The sequence below is a fragment of the Phoenix dactylifera genome, chromosome 8, assembly GCF_009389715.1.
Source record: "Phoenix dactylifera cultivar Barhee BC4 chromosome 8, palm_55x_up_171113_PBpolish2nd_filt_p, whole genome shotgun sequence".
Taxonomy (NCBI): domain Eukaryota; kingdom Viridiplantae; phylum Streptophyta; class Magnoliopsida; order Arecales; family Arecaceae; genus Phoenix; species Phoenix dactylifera.
The window spans coordinates 11537175-11555963 of NC_052399.1; the positions used below are offsets into that span (position 1 = coordinate 11537175).

At 36.7% G+C, this 18789-nt stretch overlaps 2 protein-coding genes across 2 annotated transcripts; one reads left to right on the forward strand and one right to left on the reverse strand.

Moving 5' to 3' along the window:
* The first annotated feature begins 4221 nt into the window (after nt 1–4221).
* On the forward strand, nt 4222–5105 carry LOC120111779. Its single transcript, XM_039129677.1, has 3 exons — nt 4222–4534; nt 4618–4707; nt 4792–5105. Exons 1-3 carry the CDS (start codon nt 4316–4318, stop codon nt 4921–4923), a joined length of 441 nt encoding a protein of 146 aa, XP_038985605.1. The 5' UTR covers nt 4222–4315; the 3' UTR covers nt 4924–5105.
* A 7096-nt stretch (nt 5106–12201) lies between these two features.
* On the reverse strand, nt 12202–17303 carry LOC103718012 (GDP-mannose 3,5-epimerase 2-like). Its single transcript, XM_008806633.3, has 7 exons — nt 17210–17303; nt 15338–15754; nt 13780–13873; nt 13549–13678; nt 13331–13463; nt 12787–12994; nt 12202–12687 (listed from the first exon to the last, which is right to left on the reverse strand). Exons 2-7 carry the CDS (start codon nt 15751–15753, stop codon nt 12532–12534), a joined length of 1137 nt encoding a protein of 378 aa, XP_008804855.1. The 5' UTR covers nt 15754; nt 17210–17303; the 3' UTR covers nt 12202–12531.
* Nucleotides 17304–18789: the final 1486 nt, after the last annotated feature.

Sequence of the window (18789 nt, forward strand, 5' to 3'; positions counted from 1 at the left end):
TTGATTAATCTTCTTGAACCTATAGCAACAATAGAAGATGATTGAGAAGGAGCAGTTTTTGCTTTTATAAAATAACAAATACTGGTTAAAGAATCTTATTATAAAGACAAATAGAAGATGAATTAAAGGTGATAGCTGTTACCTTCAGGAATAGAAATTGTCTTCAGAGACTTATTCCTGGATGTCTTGGATACTGATGGAAGCCATTTTGAAAGATCGTTTGGCAACTGCTATCACTATACATGGCCAGAATACTCAAATACAGAGACCACCAAGATTTGTAGTGTTTACTATAGTATGGTCTTGGTTAAAGGGTAAGAAACTAGAAAATTGTTTGATACTAACTATAATTATCAATCATTTCTACCTTCTGCAAGTCCTGGACTAAGTGGCGACTGGTCAAAATTATATCTATATTTGAGTTAATCAATAATGGACAACCTAGTTTAACCTGAATAGCCTAGAAAATTGTTGAGGGAAGTAAGATTCAACACCATAACTATTATTTGGTACGGTATACCAACTATAATGTAGATCATATATGATGACAAAGTTCACCCAAGTTTCATTCCACTCTGTTTTTAAAGGATGGGTACCCATACCTGCACTAGAACCTTCTTCAATCTCATGATCACTACTATATGTTCTTGTATTTATATTCAACAACCAAGTAGGGCTGAAAGAGAAATCCAAGAATGGAGCAAAGAGTTCATCTTTGTTTTAAAGTCTAATTCTAAGAAAAACTTTATGTAAGTTCAAAAATTGAGATCCCTTTTTATGAGCAGAAAGCATCTTATGGCCATGTGTAAGTGACTAGCCAGGAGGAATCATGAGATCTTTATCTTCAGTCCTCAACTCTGGAAAATAAGCATATAACTGAAGAAGGAACAGAGGACCGATCTGGATCAGAGAAATAGGTATTAGTGGCAATCAAATCGTCATTGCACTCAGTTGAGCGTCTGGGCCATTTCGCTCAATGTAGTACTTTTTCTACAACAGAAATTTTTCATATAGAACTTCTTGAGGAATTCTCTCTTTCAGATGTAGCCCAACATTATCTCTAAACTCATCATCAGTCTAGTCAATGACTAAATGTCTTTACTCAAATTAGCGTTGCATGACATAATATACCTCAAGACAGTTTTGTTGGATATGGCCAAGTCGGAAGTTAATGGAAAGTGAGAGATTTGGAATCAAAGAAGAATGCGTAAAGAAAGTGGATGAACAAGGTTTACACAATAAATAAGAATGTTGAAAAAATAAACTGTGAAAGAGTTCTAGCTAAATGACTCTTTTTGTTTTACTATGGCTAATAAATGTTAAGTCATGCATTAAAAATTAAAAAATTTAGCGATTAAATGGCTATCATTATATTCTTCATCGATTAGATAATCATGAGTTTAACCTTAGGTTTGAAGTTCTAAGCATTAATAGAAAATAAAGATTTCTTAGGTATTTAAAGATGGGAGAATTAATGGCCGGTCCAGTGTTGGACCGGACTATAATTTTTAGTCCCTATTTACTATTTTTGTAACAGCCGGTCCATCCCGTTTTTGGCTTTCTGTTTGAGACGAAAATAGCCCTAAAGTTCCCACCGAAATAGCCGGTCCATCCTGTTTCTGGCTTTCTGTTTGAGACGAAAATATCCCTGAACTTCCCACCGATTCGGCTTCATCTCTTCCCATTTTTCACTCTTCTCTTCACATGGAAATAGCTATCATTGTTAAGGATTCATATTTCCCCCTTTTTGCAATCCTATCTCCCCACGAAATTTTCCATCTTCCTCACCAATTCCGGTTGATCTGGTGTCCCCTATTTCAAACCCTAAGACCATAAACAAGTTCCCACCGGCAAATCGCTCTTGCTCCCGACTGAGAGTTCCTCTGTCTACTCTATTTTCCGGTAGGTCTCCGACTGAGAGTTCTGAGTCGACGGCATTTTGTCGACTCCCACACCAGAAGCTTTCCTTGACGCTCGCGACTTCGTCCTGATCGTTGGTCGACGGCGCTTCGTTCGACATCGCTTCCCAAACCCTCTCCGAGGCATCTTGCCAGTTCTTCGACGGTTTGTAAACCCTGCATCATACTTTCTCAATTTAGTTTTCGTAGCAACAAACTGTTATATAGTATTGTAGGGCATTTATTTTAAAAATGTGCGAATGCTTAGGATTTGAGAAATTTTCGGACAGGGACGCTGTGATATCAAAATTAAGATTTTTGTCTTCAAAAAGCATGATTATTTGGGAAACAATTCCGTTCATTGTTATAGTTTGTTAAAATCATTCATCATCCCGTCTATGTTTTACTCAATGATATGTTTCTATATTTGAGTTGATTTTATTCACAATTAGTGTTTGAATATATTTGTATTGCAGACATTTTTCATGGCTCCAATTCAGACTAAACGCAAAGCACCTGCTGTTGGCCCTAAAAATATGGTCAATGGTAGGTGTTACTTCAGCCCTTTTGTCAATTTTATGGTCACCCTAGTCCCGTTATTGTCTTATAAGCAGAAGGTTAGGATCACCGGCACACCATTTGGGCATTTGCTAGGTCTTCCATATATTAAACAGAGTAGGCCTGTCCTGGACACTCTGCTCTCCTTCTGGGATGACGAGGAGGAGGGTTTTTAGTTTGGTAAGGTTTTAGTTCCTTTTGTAGGGAGGGATTTTGCACTAATTCTTGGTTTAAGTGCGACGGACGATGAGGTAGAACTGCATAGTAAGGGGAGGGTCACATCTGACCTCATCATCCTTTTTTTGAGGGGGACCATAAAAAAGCCAATAGAAATGCAGTTAAGAATAGATTACAATTTCTTGTTGGAAATAGCGGACAACAAGATGTAGAGGATTTCACAAAGTTATGGGTTCTATATCTCTTTGTGACTATCCTCTTTCCAACTATACACTATTATGTTCCTAAAGCATTATGTTCATATCTTGATGATTTAGACCGCTTAGGTTCATATAGTTGGGGTCTTGCTGTTTTTGCTTTTCTTCGCCAACAAATACCTAGTGTAGCCGATAGTGTGCAGTCAAGGAATATCACTGGCATGGGATCAGCTAAATATATGGACGGTTGCACGGTCACTTTCGTGGTAAGCATCTTAATGTCTATTTTAAATTTCATTGTTAAGATATGTATTTACTTCTAATTTTATATTTACATTGATTTTTTGCAGGTATGGGCTGTTGAGCATGCGAACAACCTTGTTGGAAGCCAACGACCCCCCTTCATGTATCCACGTCTCCGGCGTTGGAGCAATGCCCCATTTCCTCGCAAGGTGGACGTGATTGCTGAAATCATGAAGAAGTTAAAACGATATCAGGTTGAATTTTTAATTCTTACATCGGAAATAATTTTAGTTGATGCCAAACTTAAGTTTTCGCTTGCATCAGGTGATCGAGAAGCTAGAGCCTAGAGAGGAGGAGTTGCATATTTTCTCACGAGGAAGGCCACGAGACGTTGCTCTGATAGAGATGTGAAGAGATGATTCATTGCAAAAGGGTTTACAAAAAAGTTTCAATATTTGTACAAAGAACTTACAATCATTCTAGACTTTCGCACGTATCTTTCAATTGGTGGCACACACTTATGTACATATAGCACACACCTCTCTTGTACGTAGACATCATTATTTATTGGCAGCACACACTGACAACCACTCGGCACACATCTTTCTTGACTTGGCACACTTCTTTAAATTGATAGAAAGTTGTTATTTCTATATGGCACACACTTATGTACATATGGCACACACCACTCTTGCATTTAGACATCATTATTTCTTGGCAGCACACACTGACAACCACTCGGCACCCATCTTTCTTGACTTGGCACACTCCTTTAAATTGATGGGAAGTTGTTATTTCTATATAGCACACACTTATGTACATATGGCACCACCTCTCTTGTATCTAGACATTATTATTTCTTGGCAGTACACACTGACAACCACTTGGCACTCATCTTTTTTGACTTGGCACACTCCTTTAAATTGATGGAAAGTTGTTATTTCTATATGGCACTCAATATATCATTTCTCTAACTATTATTATTTCGCAATAGCAATAATTTTAAACCATTAGGCACCTATTTACTTGCATTCGGTATGCACTTTTCACTTGCCGGCATACACTTAGCTCCATTTGGCACACACCTATCTTCTCTACACACATCATTAATTCTTGCTAGCACATGCTTACAAACACCCAGCGCACATATAATTTCATTTGGTATTTAAGGAAATATATACACTTAGTTGGATAACTCTTTTGTTTTAGTTACCTTCATCTAGCCATAGGGAACCTCATCCAATGGAAGGCATAGAGAAACGCATGAGATTGGTTGAGAGGTGTTTAAGAACACATGGCTTTAGTTTACAAGACCCTGAAACTGTTGGGGATGACAAAGAGGGGGAAGATCACCGGTTGGTCCTGATAGATAAGAGGTTGTCCAGAGTTGAAAAGGTCCTCCAAGATAAGGGTCTCTTGTCGGATGACCAACGAAGTAAGCATGCGACCGGTTCTACTGTGGTAATCAAAGTTTGATGAATTATTAACTCAGTCTTCTTGTCGAACTTGTATTTTTGTATGAATTTAATACCACACATTCTCAGGTGAGGGAAGAGCATACTGCAGTTGGTGAAGCTCTGGACCAAGCTGCAGCGGAATTAGAGGATTTGCAACATAGTGCAGAAATGGTGGAGGTTTGTAATTATTTTCTTCCGGCATTATTTGATTGTAGATTTGTAGTGTATATCGTTATTACATAAAATGCATATTCCTATCAGGTTATTTGGCCCACTGATGTCCAAGGCGAAAAGTTCCTTCGAGATGCCACAGTTTTTGATGAGGCTATGGATCAAGGTGAAGCGGAAGAAGAGGATATGCACCATAGTGCAGATGACTTGGAGGTAGAGTAACTTTTGCATCGTAAGGCAATGGAGAAAGCAAAAGCCATATCCCAATTTCCGAGGACTTATAAAAGGGCACAGAAAAAACAGAAAGTCAACAAATTGGATGATTCGCCCAATTACTCAAGTAGGTTTCTGATGCCTATAAGTACTGCACTTACGGAGCTCCATAGGTCTACTCCAATCGATAAAGAAACTCTCCCTCCTGGAGAGGTATAGCATTCTTTTCATTTTCCCTAATATTTTGTATCCATATATCAGCTGCTAATTCAATATCCCATGTCTTTGCTAACTTATATTGTTGTCTTCACATTTAATTGTTCTTAGCATTTAGTACAATCCTCTAACATAATTGATGTTGAGAGATCGGCGTCGCCTGAAAGGTCAATAAAAGTGGCACCAAAACTTACGTATCATGGGAAGGGGGAAGGTATACTCCCTCTTTACTATGAAGAAGCTATTGATTTCTTTCTACAAGGAAACAACTTCGAGTAAGTTTCCTTTATTAACGGTGCAATTTCACATTTCTCACAAATAAAGTACCTTAAACATGTCAATGAAATACGTAGGCACACAATTTGGGAAGATGCAGATAATTTGAGACCATCATGCACTGGTGATGCCATAGTCTAGCTCCTTCATGATGGGCCACTACGCAGTGATGTACGTAAATTAGTGACGTACCTCAGTTTAATCTATCTCATTTGCTTATTTAACATTTTTTCTGAAGTACAGGTCATGAACGTGTATTTTTCTGTGATGGAGCTATTCCATCAAGAGTATGTTGAGCCTGTTGATAATCCAAGTATTTACCTGCGTTGTGAGATACAGGTTCTTTACATCAACATTTTAAATTAGAGAAACTACGTATTGAAAAAATTTAATTGTGTGCCATTATAAATTTTATAGGCTGCTATAGTTCAACATCTTTCAAACGTTCGTGATGTGACAGCTGATGTTACCAGAAAAATTTTAGATTCTTTGCAGCCTAGTATTCGGAAGTGGTTAGGGCAAATTCAACTTTTCGATCTCTAACAGTGTAGATATTTATTTATTCCAATAAATACGGGATGGCATTGGTATCTAATTGCTCTGGATTCGACGTAAATATGGATAATCTCCGACCGTCTTCTGCATTTCTATGCAATACTTTCTCTGCATCTGGGCATAGATTTGTTTGAATATTGTAACCTCGATTACGCCATTCATGCATCAATGTCATTATTTGAAGCCTGATATGGTTAACCAACTGAGGCACGGGAAGATGGCGAGCCCCCAAGATCCAGCTGTTGAAACACTCTGTCACGTTAGATGTCATAATACCCCATCGTGGACCTGAAAATACTGCATTTGCCCAATGCTTTGGATTTGCATGCAGGAGAAAAGTTCTACTCCTTGGAGCATCTAATGTAAGCTTGCTAATTAATTTGTGGAAAACATTCAGCCTTGTAGTATAGGCAGCAGCATTTAATAAATCGAGCAGCCTCTTTCTCTCACTTGCACAATAATAGACAAGCACCTGCATTAACAATAATAAAAGGATGAAATCATCAACATCCTAAATTAGTTAGATATATTGTATGCTGAAAAATTAAAAATATGACTATATATACCTGATTCTTGAAGTTGTCTTTCACATGACGAAAACAATATAAGTGGTAACTACCAGAAAAGTACTTCGGCACTGATTTAATAATTCCTTGATGTCTATCCATCATAAATGTGATTTGCTCACTTCGCCACTCAATGCAACTATAAATTGCATCTTTCAAATTCTGACAAAACCAGTCCCAATTGTCATCAGTCTCCGTATCGACCACACCGTAAGCAATAGGAAACATATCGTCGTTTGCATCTTTGAAAATCGCGCCAAGTACTACTCCTCCATCCTTATGCTTTATAAATGTTCCATCCATAAAAATCAAATGTCTACAACCTCTTATGAAACCCACTACTGAAGCATGAAATGAAATAAATAGGCGTCTGAATCGACCTTCAATAGTTTCATACTCCGCTATACTGCCGGGGTTGGTCTCAAGAATGGCATCGCAATACCAGCGTATCCGGTCATAAGATTTTGATCTGTGACCATAAAGGTCCTTCATAGCCACCTCCTTTCCATGCCAAGCTTGATGATACGGCAATTCAACACCATATTCTCGACGAATATCCTTTACAATATCAATCGGCCTATATAACGGCATATCTTGAAGTTTTTCTTTAACTATGTTTGAAACCCAACGTTTTGAAGCCTTAGGATGTGACCGAACTTGCAACCCTCCGCCACATGTATGCTGACTATTCATTTTTTATCTCCGGTGCTTCCAGACATTCTGAGCTCCACAAAAACTTTCTTGATTTCCAAGTCGGGAAGCATGGATACGCCATTCACATCCTTCGTATGCACATTCCACGGTCAGTCGCAGGCGATCGTTCTTCATAAATACAAAATCTCTACAATTTGCAATGCAAAAGTTGCGAATCGTGTCGCGAAGAGTTTCCACATCATTGAACTCCTGACCAACACCCTCAATAGAGGTTTTCCAAGCATCTAAAGAATTTTTTTGACTAGGTTTCTCTTCGATTGCAGCTCTTGTTTCTTCAACAACTCGACTGAAATTACTTGAGCTACCCTTTGAAAAATTTTTTGATCGGCAGCTACACTCAACATTTTGGGATGGGCCACTATCCCTACAATAAGTTTCACAAAAATTCAGCATACTAACTATTAAATTAGTGATTAACATGAAAAAACTAACAAGTGAAATATGCAATACAACAAAGAGTTAAACTAAGATTACCAAAATAGAAACAGATGCAATTAACTTCTGCATTACCTCATATCAATTACGATATCGGCTGTTTCGATCAAGCATGGAATATGACTAACAGCTAACTCGATCACCGGCGCATTTAAGTTGACGTGTATTTGATGCATATTCCGAACATCCTTATCGCCTAGGAGCGAAACAAGCATTCTAGACTTGTTTGGAATAAAATATTTAACTTCTACCATTGTATCAAACAGATGTCTCCACCTTTCCACTATTTTCTTATAAATTTGATCGAGCTTTGTGTCCTCGGAGATGGAAATAATAAGAGCTTCACCACCATAAGAACAAATAGCCATGAAAACAGGGCTACTTGCTTTTTTGGAAGCCATAACAATGGAAAAAAGAAAAAAGAGGAAATGATTGAAGTTCCGAATGCTATTACAACAATGAAGCAAAGGGAATGCTGCCACAGTAACTATTTTTCGAATATGATATCAGCAATGGAAGTCACACATTTATGTCTCTAAACAGTATATGAGCAATGGCAGACACACAACAAGATAAGCCAGCTAAAACAGGGTTTTCGTTCAATAACATTCGGGAAACAGAGGAGAACAGAGGGTTGCCTCGGTGAATTAAGAGAAATTGGAGTAGCATTTTAACCTCTATTACTCTTGTGCAATGAAACCATTGCCACTAAATATCGAAAGGGACTCTAAGCAAACAAAAAAGGAAGAACCTGAATTTTCCGCAACTCACAGAATAATATTTCAACCAGAATTTTTTGCTTGATTATTTCTGGTAGAAGAAGCAGAATTGAAGAATCTGAACTGTATTTCCTGTTTGCGAACGATCTCCCCGACACGCTTCTAATAGAGAAACCATGTTCGTCCACAATTCTAATGGATAAACTCTTCCCTTTTCGCTTCAAAGTCTCCCCTTTCCGCTTGATTCTTTCGGATCCAAGAAGCAAAATAGAAGACTCCGAGCCATATCCCATGCGAACGATCTCCCCGACTCGCTGCCAATGGAGAAATCCTGTTTGTCCACGATTCCAATGGATAAACTCTTCCCTTTCCGCTTCAAAGTCTCCCCTTTCCGCTTGATTCTTTCAGATCCAAGAAGCAAAATAGAAGAATCCGAGCCATATCCCATGCGAACAATCTCCCCGACTCGCTGCCAATGGAGAAATCCTGTTTGTCCACGATTCCAATGGAGAGTTCGAGCCATATTCCCCTATTTGCGGTCGATTTCCCAACCGATTCCACGTTTTCAACCATAACGGCAACGAAAGGGCAGCTTCGGGAAAAAAAAAACAAACCTCTGTTATGGACCGGTAATTAAGATTATCCCTAATCTTGGACCAGAAAGCATGGTTTGGGTCAACAGGGACTTAGCGTTATACAGTAGTCAAGGGGAGGGGCGGGAATTAATTTACGCTTTAAAGATCCTTTCAACCTTGAAAGGCGGGGGCATATGTTACTTTAAATTTTATTTTAGCCATTTGGCTAATGATAGCTAGAGTTTAACCATAAAAGCATTATATCGAGAATTAAAATTATATTGAATTTAACCTAATCCTAATTGGGCATGCCGGTGCTTAAGGCTTAATAAACCAAAATCTAGAGAGTACATGACTCAGCATTCGGTGTGGAACATGCAATTCCAGGAATTAATGGAAGTTTAAAATAAAAAAATAAAAAAAAAACATGTATCTCAGCTAGTTTTGAGCAGCTCTTTGCATTTAGTCAATTAAAAGAAATAAGGACCATGATCAGGAGAAATCTCTAACATTGCAACGACTATTGGAACTTTCTATAAAGAGTTTCCATGGAGTGAACTTTGCATGAATCTCTTATATCTTAGTTCTTTGGTGTGATGATCATTCCATCCTAAAGGATCTCCGACCTTGTACTCAATTATCCTTGTTTTAATCAATATTATTGGTTTTTGTCACTTACCTATGAATTAATACTCTCCTTTTAGATTGGTTTCTATATGTTATTTTCGTTCTACTAGAATTTGTGAAGTCCTGAGGCAAGGCTGAATCTTTTCTCTTGATGGACAAATTAACCATTGATTGATCAGATCGATCTAGCATGCTAGCATTTCAATCGACCATTGTTTAGTTTCCCAAGAAACAAAGTGTTAGGGTTCTATCTTTATGGTCTTAATGCCCATCCCAAGCTTGATCCTACTATCCAATAATATTGATTAAAGAAGTGTTAAGGATTTGAAAATATGCAAAATGATCCTCTACCGGTTATCAAGATTAAAGAGGTGCCCTTCCAATTGAAAGTATTTACAGTTGGTATTCAATATCTTGGTAAGATCAAGGCATTGTAACTGCAATACTGGTTCATTATCCTACTAAAGTACTATCAACAGGTATTAAGGAGATGATGAGAACCAATATTATATACATTACAACAATGAAAAATGATTCCATGAATAAAAACTAAGATAGGCATGCATAAACAAATAATTATAGTGAGTAATGCTATGTGGCTCTTGTAAAGTTCACTGAAAAATCCTCTTGCTAGTTGTTAAGGCTTGGTGGATTGTGGATTTGTTTTCACATATGGGTCTATGGAATTGTCAAATCAGTGGCTGTGGGCCTAATGAATTTTTCATACACAATGTACAGGTGTCTCTAAGCATCTACAATTATAGTACAACCAATTTGTAGTGGAGAAGTCCACAATTTAAGTAGTTGTATTTTAATTATCTAGAAATCATTAAGGTGACCTTTTAAGAGATTCTTAACTGATTAAAACCTATAGCAGGTGCCAGAAAACAACTTTTCTTGACAAGTTCCTCCAGAACTTTATGTTTCAGATTATTTTCAGAACATTATACGATCCATAAATGTCATTTTTGACTTTATAAGTGACATATAAATTGTTTATAGACATCTTGGAGGACTTGAAATGTGGACCTCTAGAACCATAGAAATGATAAAGAAAATTTGTTTTCTTACCAAGAAAACTATTCTCTCTCTAAAAGTCGCAGAAGAAATTGTTTTTCAATTTGCAGATACCCAGAAGAGGCACAATATGGTCAGCAACACAAAGTTGCCTCCTCAACAGGCAAACTATACATTGGAGAGCATTGCAATGCCCAAAGTTTTATTAGGTGCATGCTGCCAAGAAAAGCTCTCTGCATTGAAACACTTTCCCTGGTCTATCATTCAACTTCATTTTCCTTGACTTTGTGGTGAACTGCACTTTCCTCTCAATAATTCTAGAGTTCTAGCAAGTCCAATATATCCAGAAGATAGATAAGAAGTCTTCTTTCTTGAAGATGCACCATCTGCAATCATGATCAAGCTGTCTGTCTCATAAAAGCACCAGTACATCCGAATTTGTTTCAGGCCTCACAACTCGATAAAACCGATGGCATACCAATCAGCATATGCAGATACTTTCTTTTCATCCTGAAGTCATCCATGGAGGTGGTCCAGAAAAACTAGCGATCTTCATCAAATATTCCATAGGCACATGGGAATAGAACAAAGCATACAGTCATAACCTCTAGGCTGCATGTCTCTTTCTGCATGTAGGCATCCAATGGACAAGAACTCTCAAGGAAAGTTGCCATTGTCAAGCAGGGAAATTTGTGGCATACAAGTTTCTGATGGAACTGCAGGTTTCTTTCTGTCTCTATCGGGATTACACACTCCAATTCAGAGAAGAATGGTTTTAAACTACATTGTCATGCCATTTTTTAGGCCACAGTGCTGAGATCAAGTGCAATCTATTTGTAATTATTCATGTCACTACTTAACATAGTATATGACAAGTCTAGTTCTTAAGTAAACTATTTGTATAAAGCATTAGCCTCTTTAAGAACGTCAGCTAGTTGGGGTTTTTGGACCTTGATGGAGCAGTCACATTGGTGGAAAGATTATTTGGAGCTTTTATGAAAGATGAAGAGTTTCAATTTGTTGTCTGGAGGTACGACAGAGCACTCTGCTTCTAGTCCGATAAGTACTGCAGCCACTTACATCTAATAGTATAAAAGAAGAATCATTTTGCTTATGGAGTTAGAGTTGAAAGATAGATCTAGGAACAATCTGATAAGTGGAGAGACAGATACATGTCAAGCTGTTAGGAAAACGAACGTGATTGAAAGTTATAGAAAAGATCGATAGAGAACCTGTCAGTGGCAGCTAAAATAACTCTTAGCAGGAATGAATAGCTAAAATGTTTTTAAGCTGAGAAATAAATATCAAGACAAATCTTATTGGTTATAGTTGTAGGTATAGATATGATGACTGTTGGCCCAACAAATGCTACTGTCTTAAATAGCTAGGAGTTTGTTTAGAGAGAGAGAGAGAGAAACTGCAATCTCATATAGAGTAGTGATGCATCAGATCCCACATTGGCAGCAGTTCAAAATGAATTTCTTACAGCTATCAAGATTATTTTAAACTTCACTAATTACAACAATGCTCTCAAACTCCAAAGATTAACATGAATCAATTAAACTTAAATTTCGGCTATAATGATACTGCCAGAAATCTGATTTGCATGAAGAGAATAATCAAGTATAACAGAATAACAAAGAGAGCTTATTCCATTGTTTTTTATTTTGCATCTCCCAGAGAAAAGGAAAGTAACGCTAATACATGCAATACATAGACTATAACAGCAACCTACAAGAGGAGGCATAACCACCAAGACATAGGAAACAAAAAGACATCCCTTAACTTACTATCAGGAATAATGTGAAAACAAGACACCATTTCAGTTAAATTTCCACCATCCATAGCCAGACTTTTCCTCCCATTCCAAAACAGATAAAGGATCACATCTGCATCTTGCAGCCACTGGCAATAATTTCATTCTTTTCCATCAGCTGCATGAAGTGAACCCAATTGAACAGGTGCTTGTGTCCCTACCACCTTGGATGATCCATAGACAGACAAGTCTACCCCCTGAGATTTCTCCTTTTCAGTTTGCTCCTTTATCCAGAAATATGTGATCCTGAGACCATCCTGTGGAAGTTAAAGGAAGAACTTGCATAATCAGTATCAAGATAAATTGAAAGCCTCCAGAAATCAAAAAATTGAAGAAAAAACTAATTCTCTGAGTACCTTCAGTTTCATTGTTGGGGCCCAACCCAGTTTCTCTTTAATCAGAGTGTTGTCGGAATTGCGGCCACGGACCCCTTCCGGGCCAGGAATGTGATAGATGGGCAGCTTTTTGTTCTCAAATCTGAGTACCATCTCAGCCATCTCATTCATGCTCACCATTTCATCACTTCCAATGTTCACCGGCTCTCTGAAGTCTGACTTTGTCAATCTAAAACACATCAGCAATAGATTTGCAAATATTAGGAAGGGAAGGAAGCTCTGTTGAAGAACACAATTAGAGTCAAAAGTATAAAGTTCTTTCATTGTTTTGCTCAGGTCAGAAAGAACTCTAGTATAAAGAAATTTCAGGCCTAACTAGAAATACAAATTTGTCTCGATTTTCAATTAAGGGACAAGAACGTCAAGAACTTCTGGACTTTCATTTTTGTTTATTCACAAGATACAAATCAGGTTTGCTGGGCTCATCAGCCTTTTCATTTTTCCAGCATGTCTAATAGTAGTAGTAACAGAGATACTTGTAAGAACGATGTTGCCAAGAGTTTACCTCAGGACACCTTCCACACATTCATCAATGAATGTGAAGGATCGAGTTTGCAGCCCATCTCCCCACATCTCAAACTTGTCGGTCGAGGTGATTGCCTTTCTACAGAAAGCAGCAGGAGCCTTCTCTCTCCCACCTGGATTGCACTCAAGAAAAACCACAACAGTTCTTATAGTACCAGAAAAGATCTTGGAATGTTTTATTAAGAGCTTACAAGTTACCTTTCCAAGTTCCATAAGGGCCATAGATGTTATGGAACCGCCCAATCCGACACTCAATACCAAAGTCTTTAGTGTAGTGCTTGCACAATTCCTCAGTCGCAAGTTTCTCTAAGCCATAAGCATCTTGAGGCTGCACGAGAAATTGATATCCAGTAAATAACACTGCACGGAGTTAATTTCAAAAAATAGGTTAATCAGAGCAACATTGTTAACATTTTGAGATGAACAAACCTCTGCAGGCCAAGCATCAGATTCTTTCAAGCTCACATTAGTGTCCAGCTGCTTAAATTCTGGGTAAATGCAAGCACTGGATGCATAGAAGAACCTGCAGGCCATCAAACCGGAATTTATTTTCATAGTTGCTTACTAGCAAGCAAGTATTTGCACAAATGCAGACAAAATATCATGAAGCTTATTTCAGAACTTTACCAGTACTGCATAAGCATGGAAAATTAAGAGATGATTGAATCCTATAACTAAAATGAAAGACACACAAATTTATAAATGAAAGATATAAAGAGCCCACTTCCAGCTGCCAACCTGTTATCAGAACAATAGAGCACAGATGGAAGAAAGCAATTCATAAGTCTACCCAGTTTTATAGGATAATGCAGCAGGTATGATAACATATCATCAGATTCAAACTGATTCATAAATAAAACTGAAATATATTTGCAAAGACCTACAAATTTTGGTTGGAAACAAGGGCTTCATTAACAGTCTGAAAGAAAGAAATGACTTCAAAAACTTTTACATAAGAAATAAACAGATATATTGACGGAAAAAATGCTTCACAATATGGCAACCCAGCATAAGCTTTCAAAATTCGAAAAACCATTTAAAAAGAAAATAATAACACAACTAGTTTCTTTATTGCATGAACAACCAGTGTTATGAACTCTTGAAGGATCATTTTTTGTTTTAACGAACCCATTAGAACTTCTAACATTAGCTTGTAGTTATATCGCATCTGCATGAAGTTGGGTTTATGGCTGACATCAGCTTTAATTAATCAGTGGAAACCATAAAGCAAATAATTTCTTAGCTTCCTGGTGCAAGTTCCTATTTTGTATGATGTTGCAAAAAGTATGGTAAGAAACAAATATTCAACAACCAGAAAAGAAGTGGGGATATAGGAGATAAGAAAAAGGACCAACAACATAATACTGAGTTTAAGGAAAAAAAATCCAGAAAGGAAACAAGTAGACATATAAAAGTAAAAGAAAAAAAAATCAAAGAAATGCCAAAATATATTACAAGCTATTGATTACTAGTAATTCTTTTAATCAACATTTTTCCAAAGTTATGTATACCTTATTATAAAGAAGTGGCTCCCATACATGAAAAAGGAATGGGTCATGACACATGCAACATAGTCAAATTTGATGAGACAATTACTAAAAGAGCTTCAGTTAATCAATTCAATAAAAAGAAAAAGAAAGCGAGAAATGTACAAGGATGATTGATATTTGCTAATTACAAATCATACTATAAATTTTTCTTGCATATTAGCAATTAGTTTCATTTTCACACAGTTAAAAATTTAATTTTGTTTTTAGCCAATTAACCTGTAGATCTAAGAAATACTGAATTCTTATAAAACCCATTCTATTGGTGAAGAGGACATGGTTCAATTTCTCACAGAATTTCCTTGCCATGATGTGCCATGAGTGAACTCAGGTAATACTACATGTCCTGTAAATTGTCCAAAAAAGCGATCAAACTTTTTAATGCTTAAACCTAGAGTTATAATATCCGCAAAAGACAAAAATAATTACAAAACTCGTACCTTTTCACTCCATTAATCCTTGCAGCTTCAAGCATGTTGAAACTGATCATGGTGTTGTTGTACATGATCACAGAATGGTTTGATTGAATAAAACCCATCCCTCCCATGTCAGCAGCAAGATTAAATACATGATCTGCACTGCGAGTGACCTTCAAGCAATTGTCCATGACCCTCAAATCCATGAGGTGGAACTCATGGCAGAACATCTCCTCCGCCATGTGTTCATTCTTCTTCCAATCAGATGCAATAATGTAGTGCCCTTCCCTCTTCAGCCGCCTTGCAATGTGGGAGGCAATGAAGCCTCCAGCTCCTGTGATAGAGATCCATAGTTTCTCAGAAGGCCAGTATGGCTCCCTCTCCAAGTTTGCATAAGTGTATTCCCCATAGCTACTTCGATTATTTCCAGCACTGCCCATTCTGCGCCATATGTGAATTAAGAATTTTCTTATAGGAAGCTCTTATAAAGTTCTCAGACATCCTCATACATGGAAAGATGCAGAGGCAATTTAAGTATAACCAACTTAAAATTATGAAAGAAGCGAAGCATGTAAGAAATCTAAATCAGTGGAGATGATTGGACTAGAAAAATTACATAGAACAAGTCCATATAAGAAGTACATTGAAGAAGAAGAATGAAACAAGAGCAAGACTAATCAACATGTTGTGACCGCCTCACACTCAGCAAAACGAGAATAAACTTCAACAGGATAAATGAAAATGACAACTATGACTTTTACACTATGAATCATGTCATATCTCATAAAGCAAAGAACAATCTGTGGGTCATGAACCAATTAACAAAACTATATGAATCATAAAGAAAAAAAAAATCACCCACCAAGTCCAAACCAATGAGAAATAAATACTCGAAGCCGAAGCAGACAAAACATTCCCCATCATCCCGGGAGGGATTGACTTTATGAAAGCAGTATTGCCATTCATGTGTTTATAATCTAAATTCTTAGACAAAGTAAGAAACAAAATAATATCAATTATAAAAAGAACTGATTCAACAATACAAATTCAACTGGCAAGTGAAATAACTCCTAGTCACTCTTAATACAAATCATCAACAGTACATAACATGCTGGCTCTAGCAACACCCCAAAAGAAAAAAAAAGAAAAAAACGAAGAAGAGCTATATAGTCATAGGAAGAAGAAGGATGATTAACTTTTTACCCAAATACAATCAATGGATTTAAGTAAAATCCATTAGAGAACTTCCAACCCACATCTTAGGGAACCAAAATAAAACAATAAAAATAAGAGCTGTTACCCAAATGCCTTTTTTTTTTCTTTTGGTAGAAACATATTAACCAAATGTTTAAAAATAACATTTTCACCTTTTGGGACTTTTTTCTTAGTTTTACCCCAAAAAAACAGAAAGAAAGAAACAGAGAACAGACAATTCAGCAGCCCAATAAATAAAACCGAACAAGCAAATTTTATGAGAAATTCAAGGAAAATCCCAAATTAAATCTACTCCCAGTCTCCCACCGTCCTCATTTAAAAAGAAAAGTCCTTTTGTTTTCTCTCTTTTCGTACTTTTTCTCAGTTCCCACCAGAGAATTACAAAACCCAGAAAACTAATCATTTAGATCCAAAAAAAAATCTTAATTTACAGTGCCACCAAATTTAATCCATCCGGGAATTCAAAACCGAAATAGAACAAATATTATCAGAAAATCAACAGAAGAAAAAAAAACATAATTAAATTTTCGTGCATTATTAACATTCCACGAAACGCCAAGACTCCTTAAAATCCCCAAAGACACATAGAGGAAAGAGAATTTTTTTAAAAAAAGAAAAATTGGAGAAAAAGATGGACATTTTGATCCTTATCGACAAATAAACGCATCAAGGCCGCTTTACCTTGGCAAAAGGGAGGTGGAATCGAATAGCAAACAGATTGAGACGAGAGAAAGCGGCGGAGAGCAGTTTTGTTTGAAACGTCGTTGGTGAGGGCTCCCCGGCCCCCTCTCCCGCCCTTTATATAAAGTAGAAGTTTATGGTTTGGTAATAATAAGAATTTATTAATAAATTGTTTTAAAAATATTATTTCTCATCTATTAATTTTTTTTTAAAAAAAGTTAAGTACTTTTCCGTTCTGGAATTCTGCTAATATTTATTTATTACCACCCTTTCTCCATCGTGGACTCTGACCTTCACGTTTTTTCTATATTTTTTTGTACAGGTTGAGTGGATCGGGGTTGCTGGAGAGACCTAAATTGAGACCCCGAGAAGGGGTATGTTGGCCCACAAAATATTTCCATGATCCGAACGAAATACCATTATAAAAGATGCCTTCCCCAGTTCTTTCCAAATAAAGCATAGAGAGGGAGGAATATAACTCTTCTAGTATTGTATGTAACATGCATCTTAATGTGAAAATTCATCAGTTATATTAGGATAAAACTTCTCTTACTAACAGAGTCCGTTCATGTCATAATTTAAAAAATAAAAGAAAAAGAAAACACAATAAGTGCATGAAGAGTAAAGGCTGTCTTTTTGCCCATCTTCTCTTCTTCCTCATAAAACCTCTATATCCATCCATGAGGCTTTTCTTCTACTCTCTAAGGTGTATATTGGGTTGTTGAATAAATGATTGGCTAGCTGTGTGTCATTTAATCATAGGCTGTGTACTGATGAACGCCATATTCTGCAAACTATTTATCAATTTGCCTGAAAGTGTATATTAGATCGTTGTTGGGTATGTATCATAAAAGCTTACAATATATATCAAGAAGCTTTGGAATGTGTATCAACTAGCTCTGTACTGTGCATTGGTGAATACGTTGTTTTGGAAACTGTAGATTAATTTAAATGAAAGTGTATATTAGGCTACTGAATAACTAATATGTAAGGTGTGTATCACTAGATCATATACTACATACTGGTATATATATTTTTTAAAAATTATGTATCAATTTATTTGGAGATATATATTGAACTGATATTGTATATATATTAAAGAAACTTAAAGTATGTATCAACAAACTGTCAAGTGTGTGTTAGCTTCAAACTTCGTATCACATAACTCTAAATTCCATATTTGAATCAAAATCACCATGAGGGGACAGAGTGAAACTTGGCAAGGAAGAAAAAAAGGATGCAGGTGAGCGGATAGCCTGTCTCTTTAAATGCATATTGCTTTTTTTTCTTTTTTTTTTAGGTTAGGAGATGGACGAACTTCATTAATAAGAGTCCCATCTCAATATAGCTCTTGGGTTTTCATATTAATATGCATATTGTCCGAGACGTGGCAAAAAAGAAGCTGCTTCGTACGATTTTCTCTAGTGCACACTGGAATATTTTTGTTAAGAAAGAGATGCCCCTGTAATCATTATTTGTTCGATCTTAGATTATTAAAATAAATATTTTATTTGAACAAATAGTGGGAGGTCATCTATTAATAAGATATTCTCAAAAAAATAATTTAATAGGTGAGTAAA